This window comes from Sciurus carolinensis, chromosome 4, assembly GCF_902686445.1.
Source record: "Sciurus carolinensis chromosome 4, mSciCar1.2, whole genome shotgun sequence".
In the NCBI taxonomy this organism is placed as follows: domain Eukaryota; kingdom Metazoa; phylum Chordata; class Mammalia; order Rodentia; family Sciuridae; genus Sciurus; species Sciurus carolinensis.
Window position 1 is genome coordinate 104,455,015 of NC_062216.1, and position 26,406 is coordinate 104,481,420.

Here is a 26,406-nt window from a genome sequence, read left to right on the forward strand (position 1 = left end):
TGGGGCGATCCAAGATGGCGGCCTAGAGGGAGACTGCACCCCCTGTCGCTCCAGAACCCAGGAGTTAAGAAGGGGAGGCATTGAGAGACTCGGACTGAAATAGAGCCACGGGTGAGTCTGCCCACTGGGTAAAGCTCGGCCCAGGGGCAGGCCCAGATAGAGGTGGCTTATCGGAGCCGGGCAGGGCAGCTAGAGTCATCCACAGGCAGCCCTGCGCACTCCGGCAGTGAGCTCCTCCCACACGGCCAGCTGCACGGTGCAGGCCCACAGTGAGAGCATTTCAGCACAGAGCCAGTTCCAAATCGTGGAACCAGTAGGGGGCTAGGGGCAGTTTTCTTCGGATACGCTGCTTTATCAGATTCCTCCAAGACATCAGGCTACTGAAGGCTGGGAGGTGATACACTGGAAATCAACGGGACACTATAAGCCAATAGCGGAAAACTGCAATATCTCAGGGTCCCACTGACAACTGACCAATATGAGAAAACAAGGGAAGAAAATGTCCCAAACAAACCTAGATACTACATCAATAAAACCCAATGACAGCACAGCAGAAGAAATGTCAGAAAGGGAGTTCAGAATGTATGTAATTAAAACGATTAGGGAAGCTAATGAGGAGATGAAAGAGCAAATGCAGGCATTGAAGGAGGAGATGAAAGAGCAAATACAGGCATTAAATGATCACACCAATCAACAGTTAAAAGAGCAAATACCGGAAGCAAGAGATCATTTCAATAAAGAGTTAGAGATACTGAAAAAAAACCAAACTGAAATCCTTGAAATGAAGGAAACAATAAACCAAGTTAAAAACTCCATAGAAAGCATAACCAATAGAAAGGAGCACCTGGAAGACAGAACCTCAGACATTGAAGAAAAATTATTTAATCTTGAAAGCAAAGTTGGCCAAACAGAAAAGATGGTAAGAAATCATGAACAGAATCTACAAGAATTATGGGATATCATGAAAAGGCCAAATTTAAGAATTATTGGGATTGAGGAAGGCTTAGAGAAACAAACCAGAGGAATGAACAATCTATTCAATGAAATAATATCAGAAAATTTCCCAAATCTGAAGAATGAAATGGAAAACCAAATACAAGAGGCTTATAGAACTCCAAACATACAAAATTACAACAGACCCACACCAAGGCACATTATTATGAAAATACCTAACATACAAAATAAAGACAGAATTTTAAAGGCCACGAGAGAAAAGAATCAAATTACATTCAGAGGGAAACCAATAAGAATATCAGCAGATTTTTCATTCCAGACCCTAAAAGCCAGAAGGGCCTGGAACAACATTTACCAAGCCCTGAAAGAAAACGGATGCCAACCAAGAATCTTATACCCAGCAAAACTTACCTTCAAATTTGACGATGAAATAAGATCCTTCCATGATAAACAAAAGCTAAAGGAATTTACAAAAAGAAAGCCAGCATTACAGAACATTCTCAGCAAAATATTCCATGAGGAAGAGATGAAAAACAACGATGCAAATCAGCAACAGGAGGCGCTAGCCTAAAGGAATAGCCAAATAAAGGAGAAACCAAATCATGTCAAAAACAAATATGAGTCAATTGACTGGGAATACAAATCATATCACAATAATAACCCTGAATGTTAATGGCCTGAATTCATCAATCAAAAGACACAGACTGGCAGATTGGATTAAAAAGAAAAATCCAACAATATGCTGCCTGCAAGAGACTCATCTCATAGAAAGAGACACCCATAGACTAAAGGTGAAAGGATGGGGAAAAACATACCATGCACACGGACACAGCAAAAAAGCTGAAGTATCCATCCTCATCTCAGATAATGTGGACTTCAAACCAAAACTAGTCAGAAGGGATAAAGAAGGACATTACATGCTGCTTAAGGGAAGCATAAATCAGCAAGACTTAACAATCATAAATATCTATGCCCCAAACATTGGCTCATCCACGTACATCAAACAAATCCTTCTCAATTCCAGAAATCAAATAGACCACAACACAATCATACTAGGCGATTTTAACACACCTCTCTCACCACTGGATAGATCGTCCAAACAAAAATTGAATAAAGAAACTATAGATCTCAACAACACAATCAGCAATTTAGACTTAACAGACATATATAGAATATACCATCCAACAAAGAATGAATACACTTTCTTCTCAGCAGCACATGGATCCTTCTCTAAAATAGACCATATTTTATGCCACAAAGCTACTGTTAGCAAATACAAGAAGATAGAGATACTACCTTGTACTCTATCAGATCATAATGGATTGAAATTAGAAATAAATGACAGAATAAAAAACAGAAACTTCTCCAATACTTGGAGACTAAATAATACACTATTATATGATGAATGGATAACAGAAGACATCAGGAGGGAAATAAAAATATTCTTAGAAGTAAACGAGAACAAAGACACATCATATCAAAATCTCTGGGACACTATGAAAGCAGTACTTAGAGGAAGATTTATTTCATGGGGTGCATTCAAAAAAAGAAGTAGAAATCAACAAATAAACGACTTAACACTACAGCTCAAAGCACTAGAAAAAGAAGAGCAGACCAATACCAAAAGTAGTAGAAGACAGGAAATAGTTAAAATCAGAGCCGAAATCAACGAAATCGAAACAAAAGAAACAATTGGAAAAATTAACAAAATAAATAGTTGGTTCTTTGAAAAAATAAATAAAATTGATAAACCCTTAGCCACACTAACAAAGAGAAAGAGGGAGAAAACTCAAATTACTAAAATTCAGAATGAACAAGGAAACATCACAACAGACACGAGTGAAATACAAAACATAATTAGAAGCTATTTCGAAAATCTATACTCCAACAAAACAGAAAACCTCGAAGACATCAACAAATTTCTAGAGACATATGAATTACCTAAACTGAACGAGGAGGACATACACAACTTAAATAAATCAATTTCAAGCAATGAAATAGAAGAGGTCATCAAAAGCCTACCAACAAAGAAAAGTCCACGACCAGATGGGTTCTCAGCCGAGTTCTACAAAACCTTTAAAGAAGAGCTCATTCCAATACTCCTCAAACTATTCCATGAAATAGAAGAGAAGGGAACCCTCCCAAACTCGTTCTATGAAGCCAATATCACCCTGATACCTAAACCAGACAGAGACACATCGAGGAAAGAAAATTTCAGACCAATATCCTTAATGAACATCAACGCAAAAATTCTCAACAAAATTTTAGCAAATCGCATACAAATATATATTAAAAAGATAGTGCACCACGATCAAGTGGGTTTTATCCCAGGGATGCAAGGTTGGTTCAACATTCGGAAATCAATAAATGTCATTCACCATATCAACAGACTTAAAGTTAAGAATCACATGATTATTTCAATAGATGCAGAAAAAGCATTCGATAAAATACAGCATCCCTTCATGCTCAAAACACTAGAAAAAATTGGGGTAGTGGGAACATTCCTAAACATTATAAAGGCAATCTACGCTAAGCCCATGGCTAATATCATTCTAAATGGTGAAAAACTGAAAGCGTTCCCCCTAAAAACTGGAACAAGGCAGGGATGCCCTCTTTCACCACTTCTATTCAACATCGTCCTTGAGACTCTAGCCAGAGCAATCAGACAAACCAAAGAAATTAAAGGGATACAAATAGGAAAAGAAGAACTCAAACTATCCCTGTTCGCTGATGACATGATTATAAATTTAGAGGAACCTGGAAATTCCACCAGAAAACTTTTAGAACTCATAAGTGAATTCAGTAAAGTAGCAGGTTACAAGATCAATGCTCATAAATCCAATGCATTCTTATACATAAGTGATGAATCTTCAGAAAGAGAAATTAGGAAAACTACCCCATTCACAATAGCATCAAAAAAAATAAAATACTTAGTAATCAATCTCACAAAAGAGGTGAAAGACCTCTACAATGAGAACTACAGAACACTAAAGAAAGAAATTCAAGAAAACCTTAGAAGATGGAAAGATCTCCCATGTTCCTGGATAGGCAGAATTAATATCGTCAAAATGGCTATACTACCTAAAGTGCTATACAGATTCAATGCAATTCCAATTAAAATCCCAATGATGTACCTTGCAGAAATAGAGCAAGCAATTATGAAATTCATCTGGAAAAATAAAAAACCTAGAATAGCTAAAGCAATCCTCAGTAGCAAGAGCGAAGCAGGGGGTATTGCAATACCAGATCTTCAACTCTACTACAAAGCAATAGTAACAAAAACGGCATGGTATTGGTACCAAAATAGACAGGTAGATCAATGGTACAGAATAGAGGACATGGACACAAACCCAAATAAATACAATTTTCTCATATTAGACAAAGGGTCCAAAAATATGCAATGGAGAAAAGATAGCCTCTTCAACAAATGGTGCTGGGAAAACTGGAAAACCATATGCAATAGAATGAAATTAAACCCCTATCTCTCACCCTACACAAAACTCAACTCAAAATGGATCAAGGACCTTGGAATCAGACCAGAGACCCTGCATCTTATAGAAGAAAAAGTAGGTACAAAACTTCAACTTGTTGGCTTAGGATCAGATTTCCTTAACAGGACTCCCATAGCACAAGAAATAAAAGCAAGAATCAACAACTGGGATAGATTCAAACTAGAAAGCTTTCTCTCAGCAAAGGAAACTATCAGAAATGTGAAGAGAGAGCCTACAGAGTGGGAGAATATTTTTGCCAACCATACCTCAGATAGAGCGCTAATTTCCAGAATCTATAAAGAACTCAAAAAACTCTACACGAAGAATACAAATAATCCAATCAACAAATGGGCTAAGGAAATGAACAGACACTTCACAGAAGAAGATGTACAAGTAATCAACAGATATATGAAGAAATGTTCAACATCCCTAGTAATAAGGGAAATGCAAATCAAAACTACCCTAAGATTTCATCTGACCCCAATTAGAATGGCGATTATCAAGAATACAAGCAACAATAGGTGTTGGCCAGGATGTGGTGAAAAAGGAACACTCATACATTGCTGGTGGGGTTGCAAATTAGTGCAGCCACTCTGGAAAGCAGTGTGGAGATTCCTCAGAAAGCTTGGAATGGAAACACCATTTGACCCAGCTATCCCACTCCTTGGCCTATACCCAAAGGACTTAAAATCAGCATACTACAGAGATACAGCCACATCAATGTTCATTGCTGCTCAATTCACCATAGCCAGATTGTGGAACCAACCTAGATGCCCTTCAGTTGATGAATGGATAAAGAAACTGTGGCATATTTATACAATGGAATATTACTCCGCAATGAAGAATGATAAAATTATGGCATTTGTAGGCAAATGGACGAAAATGGAGAATATCATGCTAAGTGAGATAAGCCAATCTCAAAAAACTAAAGGACGAATGATCTCGCTGATAAGCGGATGAGGACATATAATGGGGGTGGGAGGGGTTAGCATTAGGTTTAGGGTTAGGTTTAGAGTTAGGCTAAGGAGAGCGGTAAGAATGAAGGAAAGAAGGACTGTATAAAGGGAAAAGGGTGGGAGGGGTGGGGGGGAAGGGAAAAAAAATAAACATCATTACCCTATGTAAACGTAAAAAAATAAAAAAATAAAAAAAAAAAAAAAGAAAATGAAACCGAGGAATGTTTTTGGATAGTAATTCATTTAAAATGACAATAATAAATGTACCACCTGCTGGAATACATTACATATTCAGTAAAAATAAAAAATTTCTAATTAAATTTAGTGAGAAGAGAGGTTTAGTTTTATATTTTTAAAAGAATCACTTTAATATCAAGACCAATAAAAGACAATTGGATTTCCCCATATACTTCTGCACTGAATCTCCTGTGGTGTCATGTAACATTCAACTTTTGTGAAACAAAAAAGACAAATATCAACTTAGTGGCCAATTAGTTTTGATCTCAGATTTCCTGAAAGCCTCCTGGGGAGGACCAGAGACCTGTAAGCACAAATTGAGAATCAGCTCACTTATACTGATTAATTATATGGGTACAATTTATCATGTGGGTGTTGGAGGAATAATGGTGACAAAGTTCCTAAACACCACTGATTTGTATTTGGAAAGTGAGATATTCAAGATGCTTTCTGAAGGGGTCCCTGTAGTGCTTTTTAGAATGGGACAGCATTTAAGCTAAAGCTGTTTTCTCTCTGATGTACACTTGTGGTTTTAAGAATCTCTTGACTTTTTCAAACATCTAAACAAAATTAGTCACTCCCAAGAGGCACCGATTACTGAATTAAATGAGCATACCTTTATTAACTGAACTTTATTCAGGAAAGTCAGATAAAAATCATTCCCAATGTAATGTCTCTCTTAAGATAACACAATAAAAAAAGTAAGTTACAAAACTGAAGTTTAAAAAAAAAACAGTTCATTTTCAAAATATTTTTCATGACTTATTTTTTAAATGGCAAATGAATATTGAATATATTTAAGGTGTACAATATGAGGCTTTAAAATATGTATACAATGTGGAATGGCTAAATTAGCATATGCATTACTTCATTTTAGTGTGTATGGTGAGAATAATTAAAATCTAGTCTCAGCAGTTTTCAAGTATACAATACATTGTTGTTAACTATGGTCACCATGTTGTATGACAGATCTTTTGAACTTGTTCCTCATGTCTACCTGAAATTTTGTATTCTTTGACCAACATCCCCCACCAATCCTCCATCCTCTTCCAGCCTCTGGTGACCACCATCCTACTCTCAACTTACATGAGATCAACTTTTTGGATTCCACATATGAGTGAGATCCTGGCAGTACTTGTCTGTTTGGCTTATCTTACCTAACATAATGTCCTCCAGGACCATTCAGGTCTTCACAAATGAGAAAATATCCTTCTTTTTAAAGGCATAATTTCATTCTACTGTGTATACAGACTGTATTCTTATCCACTCATCTGCTGATGGACATTTAGGTTGATTCTACCTACATCTTAGCTATTACAAATAGTGCTGCAACAAACATGGGGATTGAATTATCTTCTTGACATGCTGATTTCGTTTTCTTTGACTATGTACCCAGCAGTAGGATTGCTGAATCATATGGTAGTATTTGAGTGTGAGTGTGAGTGTGTGTGTGTGTGTGTGTGTGTGTGTGAACTCCATGCTATTTTTCCTAATGGTTGACTAATTTACATTTCCATTCACAGTGTATAAGTGTTCCCTTTTTTCAGGTCTTCTCCAACACTTGCTATCTTTCGTTTTGATGATAGCCATCCTAAAAGGTGTGAGGTGATATTTCATTAAAATATTAGTTTATGTTTCCCTGATGATCAGGGATGTTTAAATTTTGATATACTTATTGATCATTTGTTTTCTTTTAAGAAATGTTAATTAGAGTCCTTTGCTCATTTTGGAGGGATACGGGGGATTGAACCCAAGAGAGCTTTACCACTGAGCTACATCTCCAGTCCTTTTTTTATTATTAATTTTTATTTTGAGACAGGATCTTGCTAAATTGTTGAGGCAGGTCTCAAATTTGCAATCCTCCTGCCCAGTGACCAGCCCTTGAGTCACTGGGATTACAGGAGTACATCACTGTATCTTACTTTTGCCTATTTTTTAATTGAGTTATTTGCTTTCTTCATATGGGGTTGAGTTCTTTATATATTTTGAACATTAATCCCTCATTAGATGCATGGTTTGTCAATTGTTTTTTCTATTCCATAGACAAAAGTATCATTGTATTTTCTTCCTTTGCTGTGTTCAGGAGTTATCCCAAAAACTATTGCCCTAAAACATTTAAAATGCAAGTCCAATATGTGTTTTTTTGTAAAGTTTAAAGAATATTTTAAAAGCATGTACTTATGTAACCAATTCCAGGTTGCAATACAATCCGAAAATAAAAATTTACACTCCAAGCTCATACTGAAATAGATGCCCAAATCCTAAACAACATATTAACAAATAATGTGATCTTAGAAACAGTATGACAAAAACAAGACACAAATATAGATATGTATAATTCCATTCACATAAAGTTGAAAAATGGGCTAACCTATACTATTTTATTTATAATGAAATAAGAGGCGATAAAGCTATAAAGAAAAGGAAGGCAATTATCATAAACGTCGGAATAAAGGTAACTTCAGTGGGTGGGGATTTGTTAGTAGGGAGGATTTCTTGAACGCCAGCAACATTCATTTAGACCTGTGGCCTCATAAAGTAAGTTGGGAACTATTCCACATTTTTCTAATCTCTGGAAGAATTAGTATAGATTTGAATTTATCACTTTTTTGAATATTTAATAAAACCATTCATTAAAGTCATCTGGGCTTGAACTTTTCTATACAGAAAAACGTTAGGCAACTGGTTCAATTCATTTAACTGTTATAAGATTATTCAATTATAGCATTATTTAGGTGACATGATGTCATTATATTTTTAATGAATTTTCCATTTTATCTAAATTTTGGCATAAAAATGCTTATCACATTCCATCCACATGTGCTACTTTGAGAGGCTTTGACTTATATTACATAAATACTAGGAAGACACTGAAACATTTTATAGCCTAAAAACAATGACAGGATCAGATTTTCTACTTTTAGAAAAATTACTGGCATTAGTGTAGAAGGTGGACTGGCTAGAGTGAATAATAGAGACCACCCAGTGAGATAGCACAATAATCTAAAGGAGAGAAGATATGAACATAGAAAATAGAGTCATCGAAAGTTTCACTATGAAATTTAAAGAGAATGTGCTTTGACCTCAGAATGCCCCCCAATGTGAAAACTGAATTATTGTTTACATAGCACAAAAATTTATTGGATTCCCTTAAGATATTTCATAGATAAATACAATTAAAATTAGTTTCCTCTTGAAAATCATACACACAAAAAATCCCTTTTTTTATAACCTAAGGGAATTATAAAGGTTTTTATAGACTCTTCATCTTCCTTTTCTAGAAAAGAACAATAGTCTTTTATGACCAGGGGTGGGGGTGGAAACAATCAGTTAAGGTTAAAACCCTATTGTAGTGAAAAATTAAGAATCTTGACCTAACCAGTCTAAGAAAATGTCACTAAGGCTTATTGCAAAAGGGTAGCTTGGTATAAAAAAAGCATAAAGAATTGAGTTCCCATCCCCTTCCACTCTCCACCCCATTCTGCTGCCCAAATACCCTCAGCTAAAGAGTGACCAGTTCTTTGATCTTTTCCCTTTTAAAACAACCAAATAGCTCTAATTTTGCCTTCATTGTATAATTTTCCTTCTTATAACAAGGGTTTTATTTCTACATTGGTAGCTGAGTTGGGTATTTATTAAGAAGACTTAAAATTAAGAAGATAATTTAATATCTTACAATTTTAATGTTTTCCAATGTCTAAATTTAAATAATTTCATGGATATCCTGACTTCTTACCATAATCAAAATATTTCTTTAGTAATAGAGGGTCTAAGTATATGGTCAGAGTAAATTAACTCCTGCCTCAAAGTCTCTGAGAAAATAAATTGCTTAAGAAGATTAGAGTCATTTTCTTTACTTAGAGGTATTTCTGAAAATCCACACTGAAATTACACAAGATTAACTCCATTAACACTATTTCCCATTCTTGAAACCAGTAGATATTTAGAAAGCAGTATTCAGACTGAATAGTTCAAAGCATATTTTAAAAGATCTCAAACTTCTTAGAAATGCGAATACAAGTATCATTTAAAGATTAGAGTAGGGTGCTGAGAGGTCAAGAAACATATAGTGAGCCATGAAATATGAAGATGTTGCTTCTTTTTCTCTTCGTCATTTAGTCTGCACATTATATTTGCAAGTGATATTTCAAATCAAATGAAAACTTGTAGAATATAACACTGTTAATCCCTCAAAAATAGGGCTATTATCTTGTTTTTGTTTTTCACATTGCAGATCACAGAGTGCCTTTAATTTAGGGTCATTCAAGTATTTGTAGATTATTATGATCATATTTGGCACTGCTAAGTAGCCATTAAAAAATGTAAAGCAGAGGGTTTAGAAAACCAGATTAAAATAGTTCCATAAGACATCAGCTATCGCTAAGATAGACTCTACTAGAAATGTGAAAGAAAAATTCCTAATATAGGCACTAAATTTTAAACTACAGTACTTATATAAGCTGTCATTGGCACTATTAAAAGATATAATGCACAGATTTATCTCCCTGGCAATATATGTTGGCATGGACTACCAGAACCATTCTGAACAAATATAATCATAATCCATCAATTCCTTTACCTTCCATTCTCTGAACCTTAAGTAGTTTTCAAGATTTTTAATTGCAGAATTAATACCCAATCATATTCTTGTTTTAAAATTTAGCCAGGCAGAGTGGCGCATGCCTGTAATCCTAGCTACTCGGGATGCTAAGGAAAGAAGGTGGCAGGTTCAAAGTCAGCCTCAACAACTTAGTGAGGACCTAACCAATCTAGAAAGATCCTGTCTCAAAATTTAAAAGTTAAAAGGATTGGGGATATGGCTTAGTGATGCAGTGCCTCTGGGTTCATTCTCTGGTACCAAAAAAAATAAAATTCAAACATTTCAGAAATAAGTTGAGGAAAAAATGTCCCATTTTGCTAACTTCTATACATTCCTCCAATTTCTTTTCCAACCTTTCATTAATGCAAGAAAATTTTGCATTTAGTTATGCAGGGTTATGCAAGGTTTCATGCTCTTTTTGGTCTCTGAATGGTTGTTTCCAGAGAGAAAATTTTGGGAAACACTGACCTAGATAGTTCTTAAAGATCCTAACTTCAAAGAACTGCTGAATCTCCAGATTTAGAGACAGTCATTTCTACTTATTAAAAAAAAAAAAAAAAAGCCTATTCTGAAAGTGAATTTTAATTACTTTATGCCAAGACACATCAGTTCTCAAAGGAAAGGTCATTAAGAATTTTATAAGACAGTATAGAAAAGTAATATTAACTTTAAAAACACTTGCTGAAATTTACTGCATTTTACTAGGTGCCAGACATTATTCTCATTGTTTCACAGGATTTTCTAAAATGAATTCCTTATCAGTAAAATTTTAAGATATGGCATAGGTGATCATTAGTACTTCGATTCATAGTATCTTGAATTTGTATACTTTCATAATTTGTTTGATATAACATTACCTGCTACTGACAAAACAAAAACTAATGTTATTTCACATCTGAGCAGTTTGATAGATAAATTCAATGGGTTACTAAAGTAACCAAAGCAGTGGTGGAGCCTGTGTGTGAGTTCAAGGATTCTCAACTATATCAGTATTTATTAAACTTTAATTATTCACATATTACTGTCATAAACTACTGCTATATTTTCACTATTATTTACTAAATACTTTTCAACTGATTCTTCCTTTAAAAATTAAATTTAGTTTTAAAGGAAATACAGTATTATCACATAGAATAGACACCAAAATTGTTTGCCATAAATACATATTAAGTGGAAAAATACATTCAATGAAACAAAGCAATCTTATTAAATTCTAGTTAGATATTGCTGCCTGCTGATATTCCTGAGCATAAGATCCTAGCTATTTCTACTAAAAAAGAAAATCAGCAAGAACTACTAACATATGTAAATTAGTATCAATCAGCTTTAAGCGGAAAGATTGATGAGAGGACTAAGAGAAAATTCAGCAACTTCTTCACTATGCTTTTTCAATAATATTTTACATCGGACTAGGCACCATTTAAAATAACTTCCTAGGACCTATAATGGTTTTGCATTTCACTACAGTACAAATCCTAAAATATTTTGCAAAATATTTCAAAAAGATTTGGAAATTTCCTGAAGGATCTCTTTTACTTCTATTTTAGTCAGGAATCTCAAAAGGAATCTTTTTCTCTCAAGACACACTCCAATATGCCTATTAACTAATGGCAGGCAATATCAAGCTGGCAGAAATGAACTTATGTAAACATTCTTATCTTCAGAAGGTAAATGTTGGGTAAATAAAATAGTATTGATCTAGGAAGCATAATCAAATTGAACTATACACTATCTTCTTTGACCTTAAATAGGTCAGTAAACCACTCAGATATGTTTCTAATCTACAAAAAAAGAGGGGAGGGGGATGCTACCTCCCCATGGGGTGGGTATATGGATAAAATTAAACAAACTGGCACAATAGATATTCAACACATGACAGTTGGGGCAAAAGTTACATGTAACCTTTAGTTTATTAAACTGACAGGTGTTTTTATCTTGATAAAAAGAACTCAAAATTGTTCCCCTGTACTAATCTGCAAGAACTATCATTCAGTTTCAAATACAACCTTTAAAATTAAAACTAAACCAAAGGCCATGCTTATGAAGATCTGAAATACCCTAGAGAAAGTTTAAAAACCTGGATGACTGTGACTGGTCATCAGTTGGTCCAAAGTACAATAATACAGTCCCAAAACTGAAAGAAAGAAAATTATCAAGGCAAATATTACTGGCATATAAAATGACTTCCCACATGAATAATATCTGAACATATTTTATAGTGGCTTGAAATAAACTAAGAGATCCTTTCTTCCTTCATGTATGGCTGAAGTATTTACTAAATAAATAAATAAATAAAATATCTAAAATTACAGTGCCATCTAGAGGCAAAGTAAGATGGCAAATTTTATTCCTTTCATATTTTCTAATAGTTACTCAACATTTACAAGAAAAGTAGGATTTTAGTAATTTATATAACTCATTTTCTAATTACATTTACAGGATATATCTTATGAAATAAAGTTAAAACACTTTTTCTAATAAAAAAATTTTACTACCTGAAGCTCATCACTTCATCCTCAATAAACATTCAAACTCTGCAGGAAATTTTTAAAAAAACCAATGGTACTGTAATACTCAATTTTTTTGGTTTTGAGATTTATTGCCAAATTATATAATGCCAAAACAGTAACTTTTTAGTATTTAAAAGAAATCAAACACTCCATCATCTTAAAAGAACATTTTCTTTTCTTTTTTCTCTTCCAAGCTTGCACCTGAAGACATTTTTTAATAATAACTTAAATGCTAGGCATTTCTTAAAGCTACTTTACATATTAATGTATTAGTTAATACTCAAAAATCCTCACATAAATCCTATGCAGTAATGTCTATATTAACATACCTATTATAAATGTTGAAACTAAAGCTCAGAAGCTTAAGTAACTTGCCCAAAGCTATAATTAGCAGAACCAGGGTTCAAACTGGGGGAGTTTGTCTCCAAAATTTGTGCTTTTAATCACCATGTCAACATGCCTTTCATTTGTAAAACTGAATTCAGTACCTTACTGCATTTGTAACACCCACGTTCTGTTTTTAGGGGGCAACATTTTCTAATGTTACTAAATCCTTCATCATCATTTTTTAAAATTTTTGTTTTGAAGTTGTAGGTGGACAGTATGCCTTTATTTTATTTGCTTATTTTTATATTCGGTGCTAAGGATAGAACCCAGTGCCTCACACCTGGTAGGCAAATGCTCTGCCACTGAACCCCAGCTCCAGCCCACCATTTTTAATAACTACATGTTTGCCATTAACTTGGTATATTTCATTTAACTTACATTGGTTATTTAATGCGGTCTTTGAAATTCTTTCTAATTTCTTTTACTGTAAAAATGCTGCAACAAGCAAAATTTGCATTGCATAGTTTTTTTTCCTTCTTTTGAATTTTATTTTCTTATGCTAACTCTCCCTAAATGGTTACACTGACAAGTAGATAAAAGTGTCTTGTTATTGATATATAATGATCCACACTGCTTCTTAGACTTCATCATGATACAATGTAATGAAAGGATGCTCAGAGTTTCTCTTTTCAATTAATATGTATCAGTCACCCCTCTCCCCCTCAAACACAATTTAACTGATATAAAATCATTAAGTGGGACAGTGAAACCAACAAACATTAAGTTTTTCAAATGGGCAAAATGTTTTCTTCTTCTAGCAACAGAAAAAGTAGGAATAATTGTCTTATTTATCACTTATAAAAATGATATTGTCTTGATTCTCAAAAAGAATCAACAGCATATTCAAAGTCATTGGTAAATTGTCATAGCTGGATCTGAGCAGAGCTCTGATTCTAAAGACTGTGTTTTAGATAATAACCCAAAAAGTCAGGGGTCAATATACACTGAGATATAAAAATTATATGAAAATGTTTATTTCAAGTTATGTCAAAGATTATTTCCTAAAGGAGTAATAACCTAGCCTGGGATAGCTATCATAAAGAGAGATAATATTTTCCTCATATGTAGTTATGGGTAATAATTTCAAAAACAGGAAAGGATGACATTATTTTTTTTTAAATATTTTTAGTTGTAGATGGAGACAATACTTCTATTTTATTCAGTGCTGAGGACCGAACCAGAACCTCACATGGGCTAGGCAAGCGCTCTACCACTGAGCCACAATCCCAACCCAGGATGACATTATTAATTAATAAAGTGCTTCATCTGTTTCTCTCCAAACATAAAGGATTTCATTGCAACCTAGGTTTAGATAAAAAAATTGGAACTTTTATGACACAGAATAAAGTTCACTGAAACATGGTAAATAGAAAGAACACAGGCTGTCACATAGATCTTAAATTCAGACCCTGACACTTAATTGCCATACATCCCCTGGAACTTTAAAGCATCAAATTCCAACTTCTCAATCTGCTGGGAAAATCAAAGCAGACAATTACGAAGCTCCTAGCACATGATAGACAGTCAAGAAATTTTAGCTCCCTTTCCTTCAAAGAGTGACACATACATGATTATATCAAGGGTTATTAGTTTTAAATGTCGTACTTCATTATTTCCCTCAGACAAACTGTTGCATAACATGAAGCATCGAGATCGAAAGAGATCAAAAGAGATAAAGTTGATTCATCAATATGGGAACCTTCCATTCGGACATCATGATCTCCCATTAGTTGGTATGAAAGATTATGGGCATGTTTCAAAATCTGTCTATAGCATCCTGGTACATTCAGTTTCAGAGGAGGTACTTTAAACCTACATGTTTGTAGTCCATCTCTGTTAAGTATTTCATGGTACCACTGTCCTACTTGGTTCCTTGGGTACTGAATATTGTATCCAAGTACTGGAAGAACCACCTGTGAATGAGAAAAAAAAAAATACATGAAACAGCCTTCAGAAAGATATACAAATGATCATATTTTACTTTTATTACTGAGATCTACAGCTATAAAAACAGTTCAAGGTGTGTGTGTGTGTGTGTGTGTGTGTATGCACACATACACATATATACATGCTACAGTCAGCCTACAACATGCTTTGAATACTAAACCACAATATTTTTAATGCTGCCAAGTAAAGAAAAAATCTAAAATCAAGGACTCATAATAACTAAGGAAGTCAGTAATCAACTTGTTTAGTTATATTTAATTAACCAATAAAAACTAAATCTCTATGAAATCATACAATCCCAAAGTCATATTATTTCTGTAATACAGAATGGCCTCTGTTGCTCAATCATAACAGCTATTCTGAGAGACAATTTTTAAACTCCTTTTATTTATAAACAAGAAAGCAAACAAGTCACAGCAAAAATGTTTAATTTCTCAACTACTTATGAATAAACACTGCATTTTGTGGGGCTTCCCTCCTCTGCCAATAACTTCTAGACAGGTTGCTTGAATAATACCAGAAGGTAATTATAAAAAGGAGTAAGGTTTTAAAAAAATCAAATATTACACAGCATGAATGAATTTTAAATTCATTATGCTAAGTGAAAGAAGCAAGATGTGATTCCATTCATATGATATTCTTTCAAAAGCAAAATCATTTGACATAAAATAAATCAGTGGTTGCCAGGGGCTGGAGTGGGTATTAACTATGAAAGTACATGGAGGCTGTGTGCAGTGGCCAATGCCTATAGCCCAACGGCTCAGGAGGCTGAGGCAGGAGGATCACAAGTTCAAAGCCAGCCTCAACAACTTAGTGAGGCCCTAAGCAACTGAGTGAGACTCTGTCTCTAAATAAAATACAAAAAAGTGCTGGGGATGTGGCTCAGTGGGTAAGCACCCCTGGGTTCAATCACCGGTACCAAAAAAAAGAAAAAAGTACATGGGGAAGTTTGGAGAAGAGATGAAACTACTCTTTATATTGATTTTTATGACAGTCATATGAATGTATATGTTTATTAAAGCACGTAGAACTGTAAAGTAAGTGAATTTATACATTAATTATAACAATTTAAAAGTTCTTAAATGTTTCTCTAAAGCAGGGGGAACTGGTCAACATTCTGTCTTTAGGGAACAAGGTTTACACTTAAATCTTAGTGACTGTTTTTTAAGCAAATTTACCTGGTGTATTGCATATGTATTAGCTGACGCTTCTTCTTCTGTTACCAGATGAACCTATTTTTTTAAAAAATGATGAAAATATGAGTGATTCCCAAATGTTAAAATTACCTCAAATTTCTCTAACTCTATTGTGTATAATTTAATTCTCACACCGAATATGCATACAGTTAAACAAGATCTTTTCATAATTTATCTCTGGAAACATAGACTACATAAAAATTAGAATAATTCTTCCTGCTCTAACTGCTAATAACTAAAGTTGGAAAATGAGAATAATGGGTTAATGTGAAGCAACTTTCACCTCAGTAACCAACAATCTTTTCCTGATTTATAAGGTATTCTTTATTATGGTGAATCAAAAGTCTGCATCTGTAAAACCAATCCCTCTAATGCCACCAAACTCTGGACCCAACAAATATCATAATACTCTATGCAGGTGTGGTGTTTGTCAACATTTGTTTCATAGAATAGTAAGAGGTGTCATAGGTAGGAAAAAAAAAAATATGTGCATGATAAATTAAGTTTGAAAAATGTTGCTCTCAACATTTAATATAGAGTATACATTATATATCATACAGTATAGTGTTTATGTCCCAAGTCTACTTACCAAGCTCTTTATTGTATTTTATTTAGAGACAGGGTCTCACTGAGTTGCTTAGGGCCTCACTAAGTTGCTAAGGCTGGCTTTGAACTTGCAACCCTTCTATATAATTCTGATTTCTCTTCTATATAAAAGCTCAAGTATAAAGGCAGCTACCATCTTTCCACAAGGATTAAAAGCATTCTGATATTCCTAAAGCAGTCATCATACAATATGGTGTCTATACCCCAAGTCTACTTGCTTTCCCCTCAATTTTCCCTATTCATCAGAAATGCCCCTCCTCTTTTTCTCATTTTAAGTTTATTTTGTTCAATTATCAGTAAACAGCCCCTTTTAACAACTACACTCAGAAATGGCTATAAAGTTCTACTGTCCAGATGTGATCTGACCAAAATACAAGAGGCAGATAAATGACATGGAACTATGATCTTTCTTGCATTGAAACTTCCAGTTTTTCGTCTTCCATAGAGTCACAGACATACGTATAATCTGTCTTTCACAGATCCACAGGCATACTAAGTAACACATAGATACAGCTGTTAATCTAAAGTAGCCAATCAAAAGAAGAAATGAAATTAGTTTCCTACAATTTTTAATTACAGATATACAATACTGCATGCCCAATATACTATTTGCTAGTATTCTTATTCCTTTTCCTCTTCATATTTTAGTTTGTACCTTGTAAGTCATGCCTTTTCTTTTCTCAGTGCTAATAAAATATAAATAATAAGACTTGAAATATATAAAGCTTTTTTTTTTTTGTTAGCAAAACGAAATTCTGCAAGCTTTCCTTTTCCTACAGCTCCAAAAAAGGAAGAGTAGATACAATTCTGATCACAAAATTATCCTTGCAAATGTTATTTGAACAATGAAGTCTTATAAAACATGCATACTATACCTTATGAAAGTAATCCTTAACATCTAAAAATCTGAATTAGAAAAGACTAACTTACTAAATAATGTGCTACCCAGGTAATATATAAGTGGATCAGCTTTCTCAATTTTTTTTTATGATTTTTAATGATTTATTAGAAGATCACTGACCTATCTTTGCCCACATGATATAACCACAAAACCTACAAAACTGCTAAATTTCTTTTTCCACAGTTTGAGATTCTGTCTCAATCAAATGACCATTCTTAGTAATATGTGATCACTTTCTTACCTCAATACTCATAAACCATCCTTTTAATAAACAGTGAAGTACACATCTGTTGTACAACCTTTACTCTCACTTTTCTGGTACTAGCACCCTCATTTTCCAAGGGACCTCCTCCCAGATCTCAGATATGCAATTGGTGGCATGGTCCCAGGAACACAGACTTAGCTAGTCAGGTATTGTAGTCGACATTAATTGGTTTGGTCTGGACATGTGACCCAGGCCAGGCCATTCCTAGCCACTAAGATTCAATTCCATGGCTCTTATTGACATTTTGGGGGAAAAAAAATCCCTCTTTCCTGCAGAAAAAATGAGTAGAGTTATGAGAAGTAAGCCTAGAGTTTCCAATAACTATCTAGCCACCAAAAATATATGCCAGAGTGGAAATGGATCTAATAGAAAGAAAAGCAGAGCTGAAAGATGGGGCAGGAAAAAAAGACAGATTATTCAGGATGTTGCTTAAGCCTCTGGATACAGCTGCACCTGAATCAATAATGGACTCTCAGTCATAAGGGTGAATAAATTCCTGGAGATTTTTCCTTAAATTAGTTTTACTTAAAACTAAAACGCACATCTAGAGTTCTGCCATTAACTTAGATAATGCTTCCTTTACATAGACTTCAAATCTATTTTTCCTTCATTTTTGAAAAATTGGGCCATGATCTAGCTCTGCATGTTGACCCCTTTTTTATCTTCATGTAGTAGAGCCCAATTTGGGTTAGGAGTCAAGCAGCAGGATCTTTCTAGTTCTGTTACTAGTGTGACTCTGATCTCAATTATTATGTATAAAATGGGAGTCAAAAAACAGTCAGTCTCTAAAATTTTTTTCTCCTTTCAAATTTAATTGCTTGTAGGATGTAATATACGAAAGCATTGCTCAAATCCTTGCACTAATTTCTAAAACCTGTTTGGAAGACTGACTTAAGATAATGATGGAGAATAATCATTTATTCCTCTTTTATTACAATATTATAAAATAAGCTTTCTCACATGATTTGTGGAATCCAGTTTCATAATTTAGTTGAAACCCACAGAGATAAAAACACTACTTAGAGAAGAAATGAAAGGATCACCTTTTATGATACAAATGGTTATAATTTCATTAATGTAAATGTCATTAAAACATTGTTAAGAGGAAAAGGGCAGTTATGAATTTACATTTACATAAAATCATTTATAGAAAAGAAATACATTATATATTCTGCATATCTTTATCATAAAATTCTATTTCTCCATTTTCTGACTTCTTAATTCTCAATTGATAACAGAGTAGAAGCAGATGAGTAAGACTAAGTAAAAATAAATATATAAAAAGTATGCTTAGTGTTAAAGTGTTTCCAATCAGGGGTTCTGAAAATGCATGTCCCTAGTATGATAATTAAATCTACTTGATGAAATACTTACTTTACTACTTGGGAAATGCTCATCAACATCTTCATCCAAACAGACCAAATCACCCTCCACTACTCTTGATCCATAGGTTTCAAGTCGATAAGATGCTGCCTCATTCCAAATTTTGCTGCTGTATGCATGAACATAGAATATGCGCATGGAATGGGGAAAAGAGAACCACGCCTGGATACAACCCTCCTCTGTCATGCCAAAGCGATGTAATGACTCCAGCAATGCTCTCTCTCGAACTTTGAATTCAGGCATCAATGAAAGTGTGCCTTTAGCATCCTCTGAAATGAAAAGCAAATCAGACAGTTATCTTTATTTAAAAGCCACTATGGAGGTCTTTCTTATGCTGTCTAAATGAGGCAATCAACATATACATGAAGATGACATTTTTTATTTGTTCTTTTTAGTTCTATATGATAGACAAATACATACATATCATACACACATGGAATATAACTTCTCATTTTTGTGGTTGTACATGATGTGGAGCTACACTGGTCATATATTCATATATGAACATAGGAAAGTTATGTAGGATTCATTCTACTGTTTTTCCCATTCCCATCCCACCTCCCTTTCCCACAACCCTCCCCTCTGCCCTGCCCCCCATCCCAATCAGGTGAACCTCCACTCCTCTCTGCCCACCACCTATTGTGAGTCAGCATCCACATATCAGAGAGAACATTCAGCCTTTGGTTTTTTGGGGATTGGCTTATTTCACTTAACATGATAGCCTCCAGTTCCAACCATTTGCCAGCAAATGCCATAATTTCAACCTTATTTATGGCTGAGTAATACTCCATTGTGTACACATACCACATTTCTTTATACTTACATCTGTTGAAGGGTACATAGGTTGATTCCATAGCTTACCTACTGGGAGTTGAGCTGCTATAAACATTGCTGTGGCTGTGTCACTATAGTAGGCTAATTTTAAGTCCTTTTAGGAGTAGGATAACGGTCAAATGGTAGTTCCATTCCAAGTTTTCTAGGGAATCTTTATATTGCTTTCTAGAGTGGTTGCACCAATTTGCAGTCCTACCAGCAATGTATAAGAGTACCCTTTGTCCCTACATCCTCACCAACATTTATTGTTACTTGCATTCTTGATAATTGCCATTCTGACTGGAGTGAGATGAAATCTCAGTGTAGTCTTAACTTTCATTTCTCTAATTGCTAGTGATGTTGAACATTTTTTCATATATTTGGTGACCATCTTTCTTCTGTGAAGCATCTGTTCAGTTCCTTTGCCCATTTATTAACTGGGGGTTTTTTTTGGTGTTAAGTTTTTGAGTTCTTTGTATATCCTGGAGATTAGTGCTCTATCTGCATGTGGTAAAGATTTTCTCCCATTCTGTAGGCTCTCTGTTTATGTTCTTGATTGTTTCCTTTGCTGTGAAGAAGCTTTTTAGTTTGATATCATCCAATTTATTGATTCTAATTCTTATTTTACTTCTTGCACTTGAGGTATTTGATTCCTATACCAACATGATGGAGATTTGGGCCAATTGTTTTGAAGATGATTTTTAACACTATCAGGTAAACCTAGCTATCCTTAAAGAGCTAGAGCTTTTTTTTTTTTTTTTTTTTTTTTTGTATTGGCCTTCCTTTTGCTTTCCCTGCTAAAAACAACACCACCACCCAACATCAACACCCAACATCAACATCAGTAATGGCTTGCCAGCATTCCGTCATTTAGAATAGAGCTAAACTAACCTGAGGACTGCCAAAACAAACAGCAACAACAAATATCCCTAAGAATTAAATAAGTTGCTAAGTCAGTAGGAACTAAAGAATTTTAAAGAGTTATTATGGACATATACACAGAATTTTTAGAGTAACAAAGGGTTGAGATCTGGATCCTTTAAGTACAATATTAGACCTCACTAATGGGACACTTTTTAAAATGTAGACTATTGAGCAGTACTGCAAAAATGCTCATTCAAGTAGGGCCTTATAACTGACATTTTAATAAAGACACAAGGTGTTTCTTATGCACATTAAAGTTTAAGAAACATTGATATGAGGAAATTATCTTCACAGACACTATACTGTAAAGTATAAAGGAATAAGTCACCTTGAAATGTCTTTATTATTACTTAGATTATTCATAAAGTCAGAAATGCTCATATTGTTTATATATCATGGTGGGGCACAAAAATATTTCTCTCCTGCAAGTATCTATATTAATATGTATATAATTTAAAATCATGAATAGACATATTTGAAAACTGGTATCCTTTATTTCAATGTAAGTGAAATTTAGTACATATAAGTATGTTGATCAGGAATTTGAATGAAGCTGAAATGGTATGATTGCTTTTGTTATTATTTAAGTATAAGAAATATTTATCCAGTATGGAGTATATGCCAGCCACTATTTTAAGAGTATCATTTAAATCTCTTAACATCTTTTAGGTACTATTATTAGCTTAAATTTACAGACAAGAAAACTGAAACAATGGGGTCAAATCGCCTGCACAAGATCATACAGGTGGAAAGCACTTAAGTGAAGAGTGAAGCCCATGCAGTTTGACTATAGCCTCACTCACAGTCACTTTTCTTCAGTGCAACCCATTAGGTGTTCTATGTGTACACAATCACATCAATCTAAAATTATGAAGACTGAGAACCAGAATATATTGTAACTAGATCAAAAACAACACATGAAAGTACTGAATATCAAAAATGAACTTTTATTTAGATTATGTTTCAGTTCTTCTCTGGTTCTAAGGAATTACATTGCCATCAGTACCATTTAGAATTTGGACTCTTTTTTCATGGCACCTTGTGGATATGATCAGCTACTCCAAGATGAAGCTGAATATCTCCTTCCCTGCCAGAAACTCACTGAAGTGGACAATGAACGCAAACTTCATACTTTTTACGAGAAGCATATAGACACAGAAGTTGCTGCTAATGCTCTGGGTGAAGAATGGAAGGGTTATGTGGTCTGAATCAGTGGCACAAAGGACAAACAAGGTTTCCCCATGAAGCAGTGTCTTGACCCATAGCCCTGTTCGCCGGCTGCTGAGTAGGGGGCATTCTTGTTATAGACCAAGGCGAACTGGAGAGACAAAGTGCAAATCTGTTTGAGGTTGCATTGTGGATGCCAATCTGAGCATTCTCAACTTGGTTGTTATAAACAAAGAAGAGAAGGATATTCCTGGACTTTGGATACTACAGTACTTATGTATGCTGTTCGTCGACTAGGACCCAAAAGAGCTAGTAAAATCCATAAACTTTTCGGTCTCACTAAGGAAGATGATGTCCATCACTATGTTGTCAGAAAACCCTTAAACAAGGAAGGTAAAAAACCCAGGACGAAAGCACCAGAGAATCAGAGTCTCATTACTCCACACATCGCTCTGCAGCACAAGCACTGGTGTATTGCTCTGAAGAAACAGCATAGTAAGAAAAATAAGAAAGAAGCTACAAAATATGCCAAACTTCTGGCCAAGAGAATGACAGAAGCCAAAGAAAAACGCCAAGAACAGCTTGTCAAGAGATGTAAACTGTCCTCTCTGAGAGCTTCTATTTCTAAGTCTGAGTCCAAATAAAAATAAGAATTTTTAAGTGTAACAAAGAAATAAGATCAGACTTTCAAAAATAAATAAATTAATTAAATAAAATAAAATTTGGACCTCCTCTCTGCAGAGGGTTTCAGCCAAGGAAAATTAAGATACCACATTATGTTATGTATCAGTATGGCTACATATGGGATACAGAAACTAACATACCAGTTTGAAGAAAATATTTCTTTGCTCTGTTTACAGGATCATCCAAGTCTTCTGGTGTAAAAAATAATTTTATGGCCTTCACCTTGAAAAAAATAAAGCAAACAAATATATATTAAATGAAAATCTCAAATTACATTTAAAAAAAAAAAAGATTCAAATTCTTGAACACCCTAATAGGATAGACATTTAATGATTGATATCTCATGCTGTAATTTTCTCGGTAGGCTTTCAAAAAAGCTAATAGTTAATGTTAAATGTAAAACTAAACCTCTCATACAAACTAATTTTATATGTAGGCTTAAAACATTATAGACTTAGGGTTGGGGATATAGCTCAGTTGGAAGGCCCTGGGTTTAACCCTCAGCACCACAAAAAAAAAAAATTATAGACTGGAAAAAGTGCCCCCTCCTCCAATCACTTCCATAATTCTACTTCCATCATTCTTTTCCTCAATGGAAATATGAACGCAAGTATAAAATAATGACATAAATATTTAGTTTTGACCAACACACACAACAAAATAGGGAAGGAAGCAAGTACAGGAAATGGCAAGCCATTAATTTCATTTCATTTGTGTTCTCAATTCCCTGAATTTTTCTTTTTTTAAAATATTTTTAGTTATAGATGGACACAATACCTTTATTTTATTTATTTATTTATTTCTATGCGGTGTTGTACCTCATATGTGCGAGGCAAGTGCTCTACCACTGAGCTACAACCCCAGCCCTATTCCCTGAAGTTCTTGATCTTAAAAATAATTGCCAAAATCCTAATGAAAAGGTTCTCAATTTTAATGTTCTGTTTTAAATCCTAAATAGGATTAAATGATGTTTCTTTTTTAAATGATGTCTACTCAGTTCCTATATTTTATCACTGTCTTCAGCACTGAGATTTATTTCTAGCATATATCTTAAGAGTAGAAGGAATCTTAAAATAGGTCATTCAACCCAATCTCCCACTCAAGCTTCTTTTATAGTATTCAATCATTCAAAAAAATCAAAGGTCTTTTTTTTTTTTTTTTGCTATGTGGAATCTAAACCACAATAAGAGGGTGGGGGAAGAAGAGAAGTTCAGTATATTAGACAAAGAGGAATGAAGGGAAAAGGAGGGGGAAAAGAATAGGAAAGACAGTGTAATGAATCTGACATAATTTTCCTATGGACATATATGAAAAAAACCTAAGGGAATCCCATCATCATGTATACCTACAAGAATGGGGTCCTAATCAGAATAACATATAAATCTGTATGTATAATTTTATCAGAACTGATTCTACTATCATGTATAACTAAAAAGAATCAATAAAAATTGTTTAAAAAGAATAAACTGGTAAATAGGAAAGCAAATGTTAAAAAAAAGAAAACCAGAGCATTATTAGTTCAACTGAACTTTTGAACAATTATCTGCTATGGGTCTGACTTTGACAAAAGCTACGCTCTACTTCTTACAAAAATCTTGTGCTAAACATGTTATCTCTATTTTACAGATAAGAAAACCTAGGCTTAGGAAAGTTAAGTAGTTTCCCTATAGCAACACGTTTGACAAATGGTGGAACTTGCGTAGAATGGATGCTGTAGCTTGCAAACCCCAAACATCTCTTCTTTAAGAGAAGAAAATTTCAAATATTTCCTAAGTTAATTTCCACTTCAGAATTTTCTAGACTGTTCGTTAAACATTTTTCATCAATATGGCTTCTGGACCAACCTTAATGGCATCAGTTATTTCACAGTTGTTAAAGTCCCTCCTAAAATGTGAGGCCCAGAACTGAATACGAAAGATGTGGTCTAAATATACAGCTCTTAGCCATACTTCCATATAAAAGATGATATTTAATGCACAGTGCTTCTCACAAGTTCTGCTGCTTTTTTCTTTCACTCAAAATATTAGAACACAAATGAGTGAGCACTATACCATCATATGAATAATCTTGCATTTGTTCAAATATACAATGTTTATAGTTTTGTGATTTTCCTCCATTATGTGCACTCCATTCCAATGTAAAAATATGTGAATATAACATGTAATTATATATATATATTAAAAGTATATATGTACAAATATATGTGTGCATACACATACAACTTTTAATTGGAGAAACACATCTTCTTATTTGTGACATACATTCTTATTTTCATTTGAGACTAGTCAGATTTTGTTTTCAAATTTGTTGTTTCCCTTTTAGTCTCTAGACTTTCTTTTATATGATCAGCGTGGCAGTCAGCTTTTTGTCACTGTGACCAAAATACCTAACAAGAACAACTTAGAGAAAGAAAGTCAATTTTTAGCTCAGTTTCAGAGGTTGTCTATGATCAGGCAACTTCACTGCTTTGGATTTGGAGTGAAACAGAATAACATGGTGGAAGGGTGTGGCAGAGGAGTGCTGCTGTGCTCCTGGTGCTCATGGCAGAGAAGGGGGAAGGGGCCAGATGGGAGATGAACCATTCCAGGGAATACCTCTAGCCATGCCCCACCTTCCTACAGTCACTGCCCAATCTGTCCATTCAAATTAGGATGGACTGATTATGTGACCGTTTTCACAATCCAATCACTTCACCTCTGTATATTCCTGCGTTAACACAGGAGTTTTGTGGGGACACCTCATATCCAAACCATAACAATCTGATACCTGATTTCTGTATATACAGGGTATGTTTGAGTTAGTTTTTTTGCTGCTGTGACTAAATGATCTGACCAGCACAACTGTAAAGGAGGAAAGATTTATTTGAGGGCTCATGGTTTAGCTTTAGTCCATAGAAGGCCGGCTCCATTCCTCAGGGCTTGAAGTGAGGCAAAACATCACGGTGGGAGAGGGTGGCAGAGGGAAGCAGCTTTCGTCATCAGGAAGGGGGTGGGGGAGGGGTGGGGGAGAGGAAGAGAGAGATATAAAATATATACCCCATAGCTACACCCCAATTCCCACCTCCTCCAGCCACACCCTGCCACTTCAATTAATCCCATCAGGGATTAATTCACTGACTGGGTTAAGACTCTTACAACCCAATCATTTCTCCTTTGAACCTTCCTGCATTGTCTCACATGCAAGCTGGGGTCACCTCACATGCAAACCATAACAGTAAGTTTTTTTTTTTAAATCTTCTATTCAGTTCACTGAAAATTGAAGGAGTATTGGTCAGTTCTCTGTCAAGTCTCAAATAAGTATTATTAAGGGATATCACATGTGGTTTGCTTCCTTATAATGTGATATCAAGAAAACAGTAATTGCTTAATAATATATGTTCAATAAT

At 34.5% G+C, this 26,406-nt stretch overlaps 1 protein-coding gene and 1 pseudogene across 3 annotated transcripts in view; one reads left to right on the forward strand and one right to left on the reverse strand.

The window, feature by feature from the left end:
• Window positions 1-7,506: 7,506 nt before the first annotated feature.
• Window positions 7,507-26,406, reverse strand: part of Pus7l (pseudouridine synthase 7 like) — a 34,980-nt gene continuing 16,080 nt past the window's right edge. For all 3 annotated transcript variants that reach the window (XM_047549392.1, XM_047549393.1, XM_047549391.1), the window contains 4 exons: window positions 23,162-23,243; window positions 19,425-19,702; window positions 16,261-16,314; window positions 7,507-15,048 (listed from right to left, as the gene is read on the reverse strand). In XM_047549392.1, the coding sequence (XP_047405348.1) occupies window positions 14,728-15,048; window positions 16,261-16,314; window positions 19,425-19,702; window positions 23,162-23,243 (735 nt within the window). In that variant the 3' untranslated portion in view covers window positions 7,507-14,727. The remainder of the gene's footprint in view (window positions 15,049-16,260; window positions 16,315-19,424; window positions 19,703-23,161; window positions 23,244-26,406) is intronic.
• Window positions 22,236-22,981, forward strand: LOC124982164 (40S ribosomal protein S6-like; annotated as a pseudogene).